We start from the raw sequence: 16,612 nt of genomic DNA, 5'->3' as shown, positions 1-16,612 counted from the left end.
AGTCAAAACATGCAAAGTGAAACACAAGAATAATACTAAGCCCATATGGCCCCAAACTCTAGGTATAAATAAACATTTTATTTAATCACCATATTGATTACTCATTATTTGTTGTTTCGGGTAATCAGCTTTTTACTTGAATTATACTACACTTGTCCCATGCTCTCAGCATGCACACAATGTTTACCTACGGTCCTTACTTTGTGAAATAGATCAAATGAACACATTTCCAATCATACCCATTTCACAGTTCCTAATCCTTTTTCACAAGTGAAAGAATATCAAATTCTTATTACTTATGTTAGATCCCAACACTTTATGCAATGATTGTTTCGTAAAGTCATAGCTCAAAATCATCAAGACTTGGCCAATCTCTATCAGAAACAATTCTATAGATATCATGTCTCTCAATCAAAGTACATTCCTTTGAACATCCTTCTTGCATAAAAGTTTCTAATCTAGACATAGATTCTCAATATCTAACTCCCAATATGGAAACATTTCCATATTTGCCATATGACAATTCATTCTTAATAGAATCTTATCTATTCATAATAATGTCATCCAATACCATACCTCCAACTACTCACAAGAGACCAATCCTTAGCGAGCTTTGGATTATCGTTTGATAGTTGTTTAATTATTTTAGTCAAAACCGATTCTAGTCCTTTTTCCCTCTAAATGCGCTAGACATTTGGAAAATTTTAGAATGGTCAAATACAATCAATCCTATACCCGAAGCGTATAGGACACGATGCATAATGTCTTACATAAAGATATGATACTTTATCAATCTTCTGTCATAATATTTTATGTGTCTCGTTCTTACCATTCGAACTATGAAGAGGGATACCGTAATCATAATCGAAATTTAAGAACACACTATGTATCCTTTGACTAAATTTATTAAAATTTCTCAATCTAAGCTTTAGATTTTGAAACGTAGTACAATATTCTCTCCCTTAATTATAGCAAAACAACTTTTGAACCCTTACAACTTTGCAAAGTATAACTCTTGTTTTCTATAATTAATATTGCTAACTTGCAATACTTGCCTTAATAATCATACGAGCACAACATTTATGTTCCCACTATCATGATGATTATTATCATATAAGCATAACACTTATGCTCCCACTAGCTTTGACATGTATTCAGAAAACAGCTTAACTTCCAGTCAAAATTTCATGCTTTGTATGTGTTCTTGGACCGTAAACCCTAAATCAGGGTGCCAAAGTGTGCCCTAGTCCTTCATAAGCCTTGGAAACTTGCTTAGATCCCTTCCTTGATGAGTTAAGGACTTGAAAACATCAAAAGACCATAAACCATATGGGTTTACGGTCGTAAACCCAAAGGAAAATGGTCTAACGACCGTAAACTCCACTTAGGAGTGAAATGGTGCCCTAACCCCTTCCATAGGCTTGTGCTTCAAATAGAAATGTTTCTAATGACTTGTAGAGCTTCAAAACCACTCATAGTCTAAGGGGCATGATATTACAGCCGTAAACCCATGAGTTTACGACCGTAAACTCATTGGGTGATGGTCATAAAACCGTAAACTCTAATATGGGGTTTTCCTTGAACCCCAAACTCAATAGCAATGCCCTACAACACTTAAATGCAACCCTTGTGACTTATAGCACTTATAAAAGGTGTTTTACATGTCCTAGGATGTCTTAACTTTGTTAATTAGTTGTTAATTGACTAATTAGATACATATATGTTTATTATATGTTAACTAGGATCATTGTGTGTGTTTAAGTCCTTACTTGACACCTAGCACCTTGTCCAACACTTCCGACACTTCGAAACAAGCCACTCACTGCAGGTGAGTTCATACCCCTTAACTAACCTTTGAAATGCTTTTAAATGTTTTAAATGCTTTATGGGGGGGGGGGGGGAATACAAGTTGAACCATGTTAGTTATTAGATCAATCACATGTGATTAATAACTAACATGCAAATGGATTTTTCATGCTTTAAACTGTTTTACCGAGCAAATGACTTCAAACTGCTTATCAAACCTTTTTACATGACAAACTCTTTATCAAATTCACTTTTTATACTAAACCTTTCCTTTACAGTTTTTAAACTTATATATTGTTAAAACCATGTCTACTACATATATAGTTATATAAATAAGGTTTGAAGGACTTAGGAGAGATAACCCACTTTACTTCCTATCCTCGTTTGGTTGTGGTCTTAAAGTACCCGGTTGTTTGTCCAAGTGTCGTTGAATCCTTACTTATATATTATGTATATATGTATAGATATAAAGATTTATATCTCAATTCAGTACATTCAGTCATTCATCAAGTTTACTAATAAACTATAATAGGTATAGTTTAGGGTTATACTACTTACTACTTCTAGTTCCATGAAACATACAAGAGTCAGTTCATTCATGAGTCATTACTTATTACTATGAGAACATATACAACTATACTAGAATGAGAACATATACAACTATACTAGAAAGAGAACATATACAACGATACTATGATGAGTAAAAAATACATTACATATACATGAATACGTTAACATAAATGTGATCCACTGTATCGAAGCATGCCTTCAATGTCATGGCCTAAATTGTAGCCAGAGTCTCTTGGAGGGAGAGTGTGAGTTTGCGTATCGATCTATACTGGATTGACTATCCTACACCTTGCTGCTAGCTACAGCCGGACCTGCAGGTCTGCGGGTGCCAAACGTCATACCTTTTTACGACCTACAATGTCGTGTTTACAAGTGAATAGTATGGTACAATTAATCATATAATACCTTAATATAAATCTGGTTTAAGGTAGTTAGTACAGCAGTAGTTCCTATAATACAACACTACATTACTACATTAATTTACCCTTTACATTTATTTAGTGATCATTTCACTTAAACATTAATGTACAAACTATATTTTGATAATGATAGTTGCACTTGGGAAAATTACACACTTTTACAAGAAACAAACGTACAAAACAGTTGTGCCTTGGTAGAAGGCTACTTTTAGTAGAAAATATAGGGTTTTCTAGGAGTTACAAACTTTTACAAACATTCGCATACTTTTACTACAAACATTTACAAACTCGTACTTCAAACAATGTTTCAAACATTTTGAAGCAAACATAGACACTAAATACTTATGAACTCACCAGCTTTAATGCTGATAAACTCTTTCAAAATAACTTGTATTCTCAGGTCATCAGTAGACAGGTACCGATGCCAGGTTTTGAGAAGATGGAGCGCATTCAAGACTCCTCTTAAATTTTGGTTCATATTTTGGTGTCTTATATACTACATAACACACTTGTATTAAAATTATTTATTTAATGCAATGGATGATGTTGTTTACTAGTTTACTATTATACTGTATTGTGATACTGTACATGACGTCCTCCGCCCCAGAACATTTCCGCCGTTCTTGGTTTTGGGGTGTGACACAAGGTATGGTGGGAAGAGTGGCTGGCCATAGAGTGGGTGAGGGGGGGTTGCATTTGTGTCATAAAGTAAAGCAAGGTCAACCCTCCACCTTAATTACTCCAACCACTAAATCTTGGATAAGATTTGCATTAAAAACGTGATTATTTAAGACATATGGGTCTTTATATGTTAAAATAAAGTTTTGGGTGAAAATCCTGCTTTAAAATGATGAAAAACGGGCTTAAAACGGAGTTGTAGTTGAAAATCGGGTAAAAAGATGAAAAACCCGAAGTCTGGGCGAGGTCTCGGTCTCAGCAGCCTAAAACTGGAGTGGCTTGGTTGCTGGTGCGGATCCAAGGAGAAGGGGGAGGCTGCGGTCCGAAGACTAGATCGAAGCGGGGACTTGGTTCCGCATTCAGCGGCTTCGGCTCGGTGGCTGCGGGCTTAACGGCTGCGACTCTGGGCTTCGGCTCGATGGATGCGGCTGGATGGCTGTGGCAACCCAAAGGCCTCGGTTCATGTTGCTTTCAGCCCAGGAGAGTTCAGCCCTAAGATGCTTCGGCCCTATGAAGGGGTTTCGGGTCTTTTAGGGTATTTTCCCCTTTCTAACCCCGTTTTAAGCGATTTTTGACCCGGTTAAGGGTCGGGATGGCCCAAATGATTACGAAAAGTTACGGGAACTTTTGTGAGAGATTTGGGAGATATTTGGAATAGAGAGAGATAGAGTGAAAGAGATTTAGAGAGGTTCCATTTATGACCTTCTTGAGCATCCGGCTTCGCAATGCAAGGTCCGTAAACCCGTTAAGCCATGTTTTAATGTCCTACACACTCCCGATGAGTGTGCAATAGTGTTTATCTCTTTGGTTTATTGTTTAGCACTATCAAGGCTAAGGAAAATTAAACACACGAATTTTACAAATGAGTTTTCACATTAAAATAGCGAGTTGTACAGTAATTACATAACGTAAACCCTAATATACAAGGGTTAATTGAGTCGTCCGGTTTGACTCGTTGACTTTGTTTGACTTTGACTTGACCCGAAATTGACTATTGTCACAGATGACTACTCAAGATATGTATTGGTATATCTCATGAAAGAAAAGTCAGAAGCTTTAGCTAAGTTCAAAGAATTCAAGAGTGAAGCTGAGAGAGAAATAAAGCAAAAAATTCACTGCTTGCGATCAAACAATGGAGGTGAGTATCTCTCACAAGATTTCACTGAGTTCTTGAAAGCACACAACATAAAAAGATAGTTGACTTGCCCAAATACCCCACAACAGAATGGAGTCTCAGAAAAGGAAGAATAGGCATTTGGTAGAGATCTCGGGCAGCATGATTCATGATAAAAATGTTCCAGGAAGGTTTGGGCTGAAGCCATGAGAACTGCAGCCTATGTAATCAATAGAATTCCACAACAAGATCTCTCGTATCAATCTCCATTTGAAAAGGTATGGAAGGTGAAGCCATATGTAAGTCATTTGAGAGTATTTGGATGTGTGTGCTATGTTTTCATCTGGTCATCTAAGTGACAAGCTAGAGAAAAAGGCAGTACGAAGCATATTTTTAGGCTATGACCAAGAAAGGAAAGGTTGGAGATGTTGTGATCCAATAACCGGAAAGTGCTATGTGTCAAGGAATGTTGTATTTGATGAAACATCCTCGTGGTGGACAACAAACCATGAAGTGCTTCCAGATTCAGAAAATCTAAAAGGGAAGCTAGTGTCATATGGAGTTAACTTTAATCTCAACCAAGAAGAAAGTGTAATCGAATCAACTGAGGTTGAAGAACAGAATCGACAACCCTGGAGCTCAAGAGTTTTCCACCATGGAGACACAAGTGATAACTGTGAAGAGCCACCAAGTGTAAGAAGATCATCCAGACTTAAGAAAACCAATCCCAAGTATGTTAATGTTGCTATAGTTGAACAAGAAGTGTGTTAACCCGAATCCTTTGAACAAACGAGTACAAAAAAAAAAAGAATGGATTGCAGCAATGGAAGAAAAAATGGGAGCCCTAATACGGAATCAAACCTGGGAATTAGTTCCTAAACCAACTGGTGTTAAACCCATCTCATGAAAATGGGTCTATAAAGTTAAGCAACGTGCTGATGGCTCGGTTGAAAGATATAAAGCCCGATTGGTGGCCCGTGGATTCTCCTAACAATATGGTTTGAACTATGAAGATACGTTTAGCCTAGTAGCTAAATTAACAACAATATGTGTGTTACTAGCTTTGGCAGCAAACAAAGGATGGAAATTGTGGCAAATGGACGTGAGCAACATATTTCTATATGGGGACTTGGATCATGTGTTTCATATGACACAACCTCAAGGGTTCATAAGCAAGACAAACCCCGACTATGTATGTAAGCTCAAGAAAGCCTTGTATGGGCTTAAACAGTCGCCTAGAGCATGGTTGGTAAAATAGCTTAATTTCTCGAACACAATGGTTACTCAATAACCAATGCAGATGCTAGCTTGTTCGTGAAGACCGAAGGAGAAAAAGTGGCTATTGTTCTGGTATATGTTGATGATCTCATAATCATAGGAGATCTTGATGAAGTAATTGTTCAATTTAAAGAAAACTTGTATACTCGTTTTCACATGAAGGATCTTGGAAAGCTAAGACACTTCTTGGGTTTGGAAATCGAATATGAAGTTGGAGATATAATCTTGCATCAACGGAAGTACTCATCAGACTTGTTGAAGCATTTTGGAATGGCTCGGTTGAAAGATATAAAGCCCGATTGGTGGCCCGTGGATTCTCCTAACAATATGGTCTGAACTATGAAGATAGGTTTAGCCCAGTAGCTAAATTAACAACAATCTGTGTGTTACTAGCTTTGGCAGAAAACAAAGGATGGAAATTGTCGCAAATGGACGTGAGCAACATATTTCTATATGGGGACTTGGATCATGTGTTTCATATGACACAACCTCAAGGGTTCATAAGCAAGACAAACCCCAACTATGTATGTAAGCTCAAGAAAGCCTTGTATGGGCTTAAACAGTCGCCTAGAGCATGGTTGGTAAAATAGCTTAATTTCTCGAACACAATGGTTACTCAATAACCAATGCAGATGCTAGTTTGTTCGTGAAGACCGAAGGAGAAAAAGTGGCTATTGTTTTGGTATATGTTGATGATCTCATAATCATAGGAGATCTTGATGAAGTAATTGTTCAATTGAAAGAAAACTTGTATACTCGTTTTCACATGAAGGATCTTGGAAAGCTAAGACACTTCTTGGGTTTGGAAATCGAATATGAAGTTGGAGATATAATCTTGCATCAACGGAAGTACTCATCAGACTTGTTGAAGCATTTTGGAATGGCTCGGTTGAAAGATATAAAGCCCGATTGGTGGCCCATGGATTCTCCTAACAATATGGTCTGAACTATGAAGATAGGTTTAGCCCAGTAGCTAAATTAACAACAATCTGTGTGTTACTAGCTTTGGCAGAAAACAAAGGATGGAAATTGTTGCAAATAGACGTGAGCAACACATTTCTATATGGGGACTTGGATCATGTGTTTCATATGACACAACCTCAAGGGTTCATAAGCAAGACAAACCCCAACTATGTATGTAAGCTCAAGAAAGCCTTGTATGGGCTTAAACAGTCGCCTAGAGCATGGTTGGTAAAATAGCTGAATTTATCGAACACAATGGTTACTCAATAACCAATGCAGATGCTAGCTTGTTCGTGAAGACCGAAGGAGAAAAAGTGGCTATTGTTCTGGTATATGTTGATGATCTCATAATCATAGGAGATCTTGATGAAGTAATTGTTCAATTGAAAGAGAACTTGTGTACTCGTTTTCACATGAAGGATCTTGGAAAGCTAAGACACTTCTTGGGTTTGGAAATCGAATATGAAGTTGGAGATATAATCTTGCATCAACGGAAGTACTCATCAGACTTGTTGAAGCATTTTGGAATGTTCAACTGTAAGCCAGTCATGTCGCCAAGGGATACAAATGCAAAGTTTTATGTGGATGTTGGGAGAAAACTGGAAGATGAAACTATGTATAGGAAACTTGTTGGAAATCTAATCTACTTAAATCTAACTAGGACAGATATTGCCTTTGTAGTTGGCGTACTAAGTCGGTATATGCAAAATCCCAGAAAACCTCATCTTGATGCATTTAGAAGAGTGTTAAGATACATCAAAGCTACCATGAATTATGGAGTTATGTTTCAGAGGGAACAAAAATGCAAGATGGTAGGTTATTGTGATGTTGATTACGCTGGAGATGGAAGTACACGTAACTCCACTACAGGTTATGTGTTTATGTTGGGATCCTGTGTTGTGTTGTGGTGCAGCAAGAGGCAGCCTACTATGTCCCTCTCTACTACAGAAGCTGAGTACCGAATAGCAACTATGGCAACCCAATAATGTGTTTGGCTTGTCCAACTCCTAAAAGACTTAAATCAAGATGTAAAACCCAAGATTCCCTTGTTTTGTGACAACTTATCTTCAATACATCTCGCAAAGAATCCTACTAATCATTTTATACGTGAGAAAGTTCTAAAGGGGGAGATAGATTTAATATATGTGAAAACAGCCGATCAAGTAGCTGACCTTCTCACCAAGAGTCTAGCCAATCACATGTTAGTCAATGTTTGACCAGGTTTATAGGAGGGCAAGAGCATGTGGGTGATTGGAACGTTAGAATAGGGACGTTGCTATTTTTTCTCTTTTTCTGTTAATTAGCACTATTTATTAGTTGTAGTTCAGCAAGTCATAATTAGTCGAAATTTCATTTTGTATAGCAGTGTAATCATTAGGCTGCTAGTAATCTTCATTCAAGAAAAAACTTCGGCTGCCATTTTATTCCAGTTTTACCCCTGTTAAGCTTTTCTTGTTATTGCTGTATTACTTGATCACCAACATTTGATATCAGAGCTAACAGATCCTGATAAGTTGCATGCCCAAGTATCCTCGATTCAACAAGATGACAGCCTCATCATCCAATCAACCCAAAGATAACCCTTTTACTCTTCAATGCCCAATGCTAACCTCACTAAATTACAACACATGGTCAATTAAGATGGAAGCCATCATGGATGCCCATGGGTTATGGGATGCCATTGAGCCACCAACCGGAGTGGTTGTGGATGAGAAGAAGAGCAAGCAGGCTCGAGCTTTCATCTTTCAATCTATACTAGAAGTGATTCTTGCACAGGCTGCCAAGAAGAAGACAACCAAGGAAGTTTGGGACTCTCTAAAGTCACGGTATGTGGGTGCAGAGAGGGTCCAAAAGGTAAGGCTAAGGCTACTCAAAAGTGAGTTTGAAGCACTTCAAATGAAGGATTCTGAAACCATAGATGATTATGCAGGAAATATATCAGCTATGATCTCAAAGTTTGGGAGTGCAGGGGCAATATTGGAAGATGAAGAATTGGTGAGAAAATTGTTCGACACAGTTCCGGAGAGGTTTACAAACCTGGTGGCATCAATTGAGCAAAGATGTGATATGAAACCGATGCCATTTGAAGAAGCAATTGGGCACTTAAAGGCATATGAGGACAGGCTCCGGCTCCGGAAGGCAAGCACACAGGGAGATAATGCCCTACTACTTGCCAAGGCAAAAGGCTCGTCAACCCACCGGAGTCCAAGCAAAACTCAACAGGTGGTCGAGGAAGGGGCGGAAATAACAACCGGGGTGGAAGAGGCAGTTCACGAGGGTGAGGTTCGTCTCGTGGCAGAGGGGGGTGCTGGGGTGGTGACTCATGACAGGAAGCAAGCAACTCCAAAAATAAGCCTCGTGACAAAAGCAACATAAGGTGCTTTGAGTGCCAAGAACTTGGCCACTTTGCATCTGAATGCAAGGCAAAGAAGCAGCAGGACCAGGAGGTGAACCTAGCTGTAGATGAAGAAGGCCCTACCCTCCTATTAACTGTATGTGGAGAAGAATCATCAAACATGGTGCTCCTGAATGAAGAAAAAGTGTATCCAAGTCAGTTGAAAGAAAGTGAAGAAGAGAACGTATGGTATGTGGACAATGGAGCTAGTAATCACATGACAAACTCCAAATCCTTATTTGCAGAGCTAGATGAAAATGTAACGGGACAAGTACGGTTTGGAGATGGGTCCAAGGTCCCAATAAAAGGAAAGGGCACGTTGCTGTTTGACTGTAAGAATGGTGATCAATTCATCATTCCAGAGGTGTATTACATACCAACCCTTCACAGCAACATCATAAGCTTGGGTCAAATGACAGAAGAAGGCTATGATATAGGTATGAAGAGGGAATTCTTACGCATGTATGATGAAGAAGGGAGCCTGATTATGAAAGTACAAAGGTCGAAAAACAGGCTTTATAAGATAAAGCTCACACCTGGAAGAACCGTATGTTTAAGCATGAGAATAAATGATGACTCATGGCGGTGGCATGCACGTATGGGTCACACGAATTTCAGAACACTGGAAGAGATGGCACGTAAAGAAATGGTGACAGGTATGCCTCGGGTTGCTCACCCATCCCAAGTATGTGAGGGATGTGTGATATCCAAGAAATCAAGACAAAGTTTTCCACAAGAGGCCCAGTGGAGAGCTAAGGACCCACTTCAGTTGCTACACGCGGATTTATGCGGACCCATTACACCAGCGACCAAAGGGGGGAATCAACACATCCTCTTAATCGTGGATGACTACTCATGTTACATGTGGGTGTACCTGATCAAGAACAAAGATGAAGCGTTTGGTATGTTTCAGAAGTTCAAATTACAGGTTGAGAAGGAAAGTTGCCATAAAGTCAAAATGTTGAGAACTGATCGTGGAGGTGAATTCAACTCAAACCAATTCTAGGCTTTCTGTGAGCAGACAGGTATCAGGCGTCAATTGACAACACCGCACACCCCACAACAAAATGGCGTGGTGGAACGGTGTAATAGGACAGTCCTAGAGATGACAAGAGCGCTACTCAAGGCGATGAATGTACCAGATCAATTCTGGGGTGAGGCGGTGAGGCATTCCGTGTACTTGCTGAATAGAACGAGCACAAAAGCGCTTAGGATGTAACACCATATGAATCCTGGAAGAAATCAAAGCCCTCAATTGCACATTTGAAGATTTTCGGATGTGTAGGATATGTGAAAAAGTTGTGAGGACTGAACAAATTGAGTGATAGAAGTATAGCCATGGTGTATCTTGGAACGGAGGAAGGGACGAAGGGGTATTGTATGTACGACCCCACTAATCGGCGTATTGTAGTCTCAAGGGACGTGGTATTCGACGAAGCAAGGAAGTGGGCCTAGAAGGAAGAACTTACGGGGGAGCCTTTTACCACACCTAACTGGACCAATTATGTGGTCAATGTGTCAGCCCAAACTTAACCAGCCCAAGACCTAGAGTCAACGGATGAAGCCATTGAAGAACCCCTGGCGCCGTTAAACGACTCCTACGATAGCTCACGACCAGAAAACCCGATACAATCCCCTGAAATCAGCTTGCGACCAACACCTCCCAGTCGAACATCGACAATTCAAGAAAGCGGTGGGTCCATAGCCTCGTATGATGACACACCAGCAAGAGGATTTCGTTCGATCAACGATGTGTATGAAAATACGACAAGAATGGAGGAGGAAGAGATACGTGATCTATATGAAAGTAATCAAAAGCTATTGCTAGTCGATAATGAACCCACGTCGTATGAAGAAGCATCAACAGAAAAGGATTGGAAGCGAGCTATGGAGTCGGAATTACAATCAATTGAACGAAATAACACCTTGACTTTGACCAAATTGCCCCCAAATCATAAGGCAATAGGGTTAAAATGGGTGTTTAAATTAAAGAGGGACGCTACTGGTAACATAGTCAAACACAAGGCGCAACTGGTCGCTAAAGGTTACGTCCAAGAAAAAGGGATTGACTTCGAGGAAGTTTTCGCACCAGTGGCCTGCTTGGAGACTATAAGGTTGATTTTGGCATTAACAACGAAAGAGAACTGGTTTGTGCACCACCTGGATGTCAAGTCTGCGTTCTTACACGGAGACCTAAAGGAAGAAGTATACGTATCTCAACCAACTGAGTTTTCGGTCAAAGGGAAAGAAAATATGGTATATCGACTCCACAAGGCATTGTACGGTTTGCGACAGGCACCAAGAGCTTGGAATGTGAAGCTGGACCAATCACTCAAAAAGCTTGGATTTACCAGATGTGCTCAAGAACAAGTTGTCTATAAGGTACACAAACCCAACCTGACTCTCATAGTTGGTGTCTATGTGGATGACCTTATAGTCACTGGCTCAAGTGAGAAGGTAATTCTGGAGTTCAAGAGAAAGATGAAACAGATGTTTGACATGAGTGATCTGGGATTGCTATCCTATTACCTGGGAATAAAAGTGACTCAAAGTAAAGAAGGAATAAAACTCTCACAAAAGGGATATGCAGAAAAGATACTAAAAGTAGCAGGTATGGAAGATTGCAATAGCTCACAGTACCCAATGGAGCCCAAACTACAATTGACCAAAGATGAAAAGGGAGAACCTGTAAATGCAACTCTTTACAGGAGGCTGGTTGGGAGCTTAAGGTACTTGGTTCACACAAGACCTGACATAAGCTATAGTATTGGAGTCGTGAGCCGGTATATGCAAGATCCTAAGCAAAGTCACTATGCAGCTATAAAACACATCCTCGGATATGTGAAAGGAACAACTGAACATGGGTTAATGTATCGCAAGGGCGGTGATGGCAAGCTCATTGGCTATAGTGACAGCAGCTATAGCAATGATCGTGAGGATGGAAGAGGAACCACAGGAGTGGCCTACTATTACTCAGGGAATCTGATCACATGGACCTCACAAAAACAGAAAATTGTGGCCTTAAGTTCGTGTGAGGCAGAGTATATGGCTGCAACTGCAGCTGCCTGTCAAGGACTTTAGTTAAGAAACTTGTTCAGTGACCTGGTTGGAATGAAAGCTCAAAAGGTGAAGTTGTTCATCGATAATCAATCCACCATTGCCCTCATAAAAAATCCAGTCTTCCATGGGAGGAGTAAGCATATAGACACCAAGTATCACTTCATCCGTATGTGTGTTGAAAGAGAACAGATCCATGTAGAACATGTAACTGGTGATCAACAAAAGGCTGATGTGTTGACCAAGGCAATGCCTCGTGTAAAGTTTGCTGAGATGAGAGCACTCATCGGTGTGGAAGACCTGAAGCAGAAGAGAATCAACATTGAGGGGGAGAAATGTTAGTCAATGTTTGACCAGGTTTACAGGAGGGCAAGAGCACGTGGGTGACTGGAACGTTAGAATAGGGACGTTGCTATTTTTTTCTCTTTTTCTGTTAATTAGCACTATTTATTAGTTGTAGTTCAGCAAGTCATAATTAGTCAAAATTTCATTTTGTATAGCAGTGTAATCATTAGGCTGCTAGTAATCTTCATTCAAGAGAAAACTTCGGCTGCCATTTTATTCCAGTTTTACCCCTGTTAAGCTTTTCTTGTTATTGCTGTATTACTTGATTGCCAACATCACAAACTCGTGGACTTCTGCAACTCTTTCGGCATTGTTGAAGAAGGTGTTGAGAGGGAATATTGAAGATGCAACACCTCACGTGGTATTATGCTTGACACGTGATTTCCTTTAGTTCTGTTTGGTTTCTACATGTTTATTTTCTAGCTTTGTTAATTTAAAGTTTGACTCAGTCATATAGTAGCGGTAGTGTCTTAGTGGGCAGTTTCCTTTTTCAGTTGTTTCCTGTGTAATCGTAAGCCATATGTGGCAACTTCTCTTTGCTTTGTTTTTCAGTTGAATGAATGCAGAAAACCTTTGAGTCAATCTCTCTTCCTCTGATCTTTGCTCACTAAAGTTGTGTACAGCTTGTGATTTTTTCATTCCAGTCAACAGAGTCTGTCAAGGGTAATTGTGTCTTTGTCAGTAAAGTTGCTTAGTGACTGGTATAAATAGAAGGTTGAGTCTCTTAGGTAAGTTATCTGGTTTTGTATTCTGTGAGAGATCAGTATGGAGAGAATTGGCCTCTTGAAAGCCAAAGGCTGGAGTCTGTAATCATTCAGTTCACTGAGAATACAATCATCCAGTCGCTTTTGCCCTATTTTCTGTTACAATTACATCCAATCTGTACCATCTTTTCAATTACCTCGTGGCATCCTAAAAATTAATATTTTTGTAATTAATTTAAGAGGTAGTTTGCAAGTGAATGTAGACAAAACAAGAACTCAAATGCCCAAAATACCCTACAACTCTACGTGAGACTCATGAATGTAGATGACACTAAATGTTTATCTTTTGTAGATCTTTGAGATGATAAGCAGTTTTTGAGTGACCATCCTGGTGCGGTTTTTATATATATACTAAATAAAATTGGGCCTGGTCTCGAAATTTCTAAATTGCTAAATTAGAATTAATGAACTTTTTATTAAAGGGTGGCTTTTGGTTCTTGTCTATAATGGGAATTTTCATCAGGGAATTTGAAATAATGTGTAAGGGTAGAAAAATTATAATAAAATCAGAACTCAAGAGATGGGTTTTTTTTATTGAAGTGTAAAGTCCCAACGAAACAATACTACACAAAACTAATACTATTTGCTTTTCTTCAACTCCTCATTTGGTATCCCTCACAAAATTGATGGTGCAACTGACTAAGCAAACTTTATTCCATTTTGACTGTCCTAAAATTTTAAACTTGTTTTTTGTTCGAAGGGAGCTCTTTTAAGAGTTAGTAACTCAGTTTAGAGTCAATTTATAAATTATTTTCCAGCTTCATATTAGTTTGGCTTTTTTTTTTCCAGGTTGCTTTATTCCAAAAGTTTCGAGCATTTTGATCATCAACTTGAAACGTAAACTTTATTCGGGTTTCATCTTTCTTTGGCTGAGGATTATTTTATATGATATATTGGTTATATGTCAAAGACATGAAACATGTTTCCTTGACCACAACCATTCAATGTTCAAAACAGAAAACTGAAAAACTTATGGACCAATCAATCAACTATGCATCTTAGGACAATATTATTAGATTTATGACACCCCAATATTTAAGGACTTTTAAAAGCTACCCAATATTTCATTGTTGAGGCTTATGTAGCATCCTAATTCTAGCCTTTTCCAAGAGAAAGGTAAGTATGTTGTACTTGAAAAGTAGAAAGTGGTTAACGTAATAGTAATGTTATGTGGTGAAGTAATAGAATCGACAAGATGTAAACTTTAGTATAAACTAAGAAATATGTTTTGCGTAATATTGAACACTTGGTTTAGCTATATAAATGTAGAATGTTAAAGTGTGTGCAACTTTTGTATTTTCACATTGTTGGAAAATATAGCAGTAATATATTTTAAACATAACCTTGCATAATATATTTTTTAGGTTAAAAGATTTGCAAATTTTTTCAATATATTTTAAGGTTGCATACTTTTAGCATGGAGTTAAATATCGTTCAATATAGATTTTATAAAATAACTAATCTATATATAAATGTTAACATTTTAATAGTTATAATGCATTTCAATTTTTATGCCATGATATGATGATAATTAGATCATACTTTAAATAAATAGCCAATAAAAATAGTAATGAAATTGATGGGAATATCAAGGATATCTCTAAGTGGTAAAATGGGTATTAAGATGGTAAGAAAATGAAGGAAGCCATTAACATTCACGTGGGGTGGTCTGGGCAACTTTTCCTTGTCTCCGTTTGGGCCGAGAAAAGATGGAACAAAAAATATAAACATTTTGGGCCACATTTATTCATTTTTTTTTTTTTATTTCAAATAAGTTCTTATTTCAGACTTAAAAATGATTTTTGGGGCTACTATTTTTGAGGAAGACTATACAATTCTTGAAGACTACTAATTATTTCCTTAATCGTAGTTGATCGTTATATAACAGCCGACAAGGTAATAATTATTACCCTCTTGAAATCGTTGATTGGAATAAAGTTAGCTTTTTGTGCTTGTGTTTTTATACGAGAAATAAGTGGTTTAAATAATTTTATATAGGGCTGTAAACGAACTAAACGTTCGGCGAACTGTTCGTGAACTGTTCGGCGGGAAGTTCGTTTATGCTCGTTTATTTAATTATTTAATAAATGAACGAACATGAACAAAAATTATCGTTCGTTAAGTTAAATGAACGAACATGAACAATGATCTCGTTCGTTCATTTATGTTCGTGAACGTTCGTTTATAATGTTCATTTACGTTCGTTTATGTTCGTTCGTTTAAGTTTATTTATATTAATTTATATTCAGTTTTTTATTATATTGCTATATTATATGTTCGTTTATGTTCATATATGTTTAATTGTGTGTTTTTTTATCTTTGTTCGTTTAGCATGTTCACGAACATAAACGAACGAACATGAACAATAAAATCTCGTTCGTTTATCCGTTCGTATTTGTTTCTTGTTCGGCTAACTTAAACGAACGAACATGAACAAGACATTGTTTGTGTTCGTTTGGTTCGTTTACAACCCTAATCTTATATGTTATGATTAAGGTTGTGTTTGGCGCGCCACAGCTAGCTGATAAGCTAGCTTATTTTTTGAGCTTTTTAAAATTGTTATGTTTCGCAAACCAAAAAGTAGCTGATAAGCTAGCTTATAAGCTAACTTTTTAAAAAGCTAATTTGACTAGCTTTTCAGGAGCTTTTTAAAATTTTTCCAAATATACCCTTAATTAATTACAAAAACGTATTCTTCTAAGTGTCCTTTTATGTCATTTTATACATTTCAGCTAGCTTATCAGCTAGATTTTACTAAACGTTATTTTTAATCAGCTAGCAGCTAGCTTTTCAGCCATTAGCTAGTCTGCCAAACATAGCCTAAGTATCTTTATGTTGTGGTGATGCTATCTAAACCATTTAACTGCATTAAAATGAAATCAAACATGAGGGATACTAATTTGACCTAGGCATCCAAATTGAAGTGAAAATGAGTTTACAAATGAATGATATGAGTTATATAGATGATTCTTGTAGTTAACAATACTTTGATTATGCTATATGTTAGAATATCAAAAGAAAATAATCATAAAAATGTATAGGTTGTCAAGGAACAAGCAAAAGCAAAATAAGCTAGTTGATGAGAATATTGAATTCCATTGATCCTGTGTTGACACTTGACAATCATGTATATGTATATATTGATTATTTACAACATTTGAAGGCTAAAGCATAGAATCCACCTCCAACAAGAAAAAGGTAATCGAATTGGAACTTCAGTTTG

General features: G+C 37.8%; 1 protein-coding gene across 1 annotated transcript; it reads left to right on the top strand.

Annotated features, from left to right (window-relative positions):
• Positions 1–7,049: 7,049 nt before the first annotated feature.
• On the top strand, positions 7,050–7,814 carry LOC111915273 (uncharacterized mitochondrial protein AtMg00810-like). The gene has a single exon (XM_023910946.1). It carries the CDS (start codon positions 7,050–7,052, stop codon positions 7,812–7,814), a length of 765 nt encoding a protein of 254 aa, XP_023766714.1.
• Positions 7,815–16,612: the final 8,798 nt, after the last annotated feature.

The sequence above is a fragment of the Lactuca sativa genome, chromosome 8 (genome assembly GCF_002870075.4).
Source record: "Lactuca sativa cultivar Salinas chromosome 8, Lsat_Salinas_v11, whole genome shotgun sequence".
NCBI classification, from domain to species: Eukaryota; Viridiplantae; Streptophyta; class Magnoliopsida; order Asterales; family Asteraceae; genus Lactuca; species Lactuca sativa.
The sequence above is the reverse complement of the archived record's forward strand: the minus strand, read 5'-3'. Positions and strand labels throughout refer to the sequence as shown.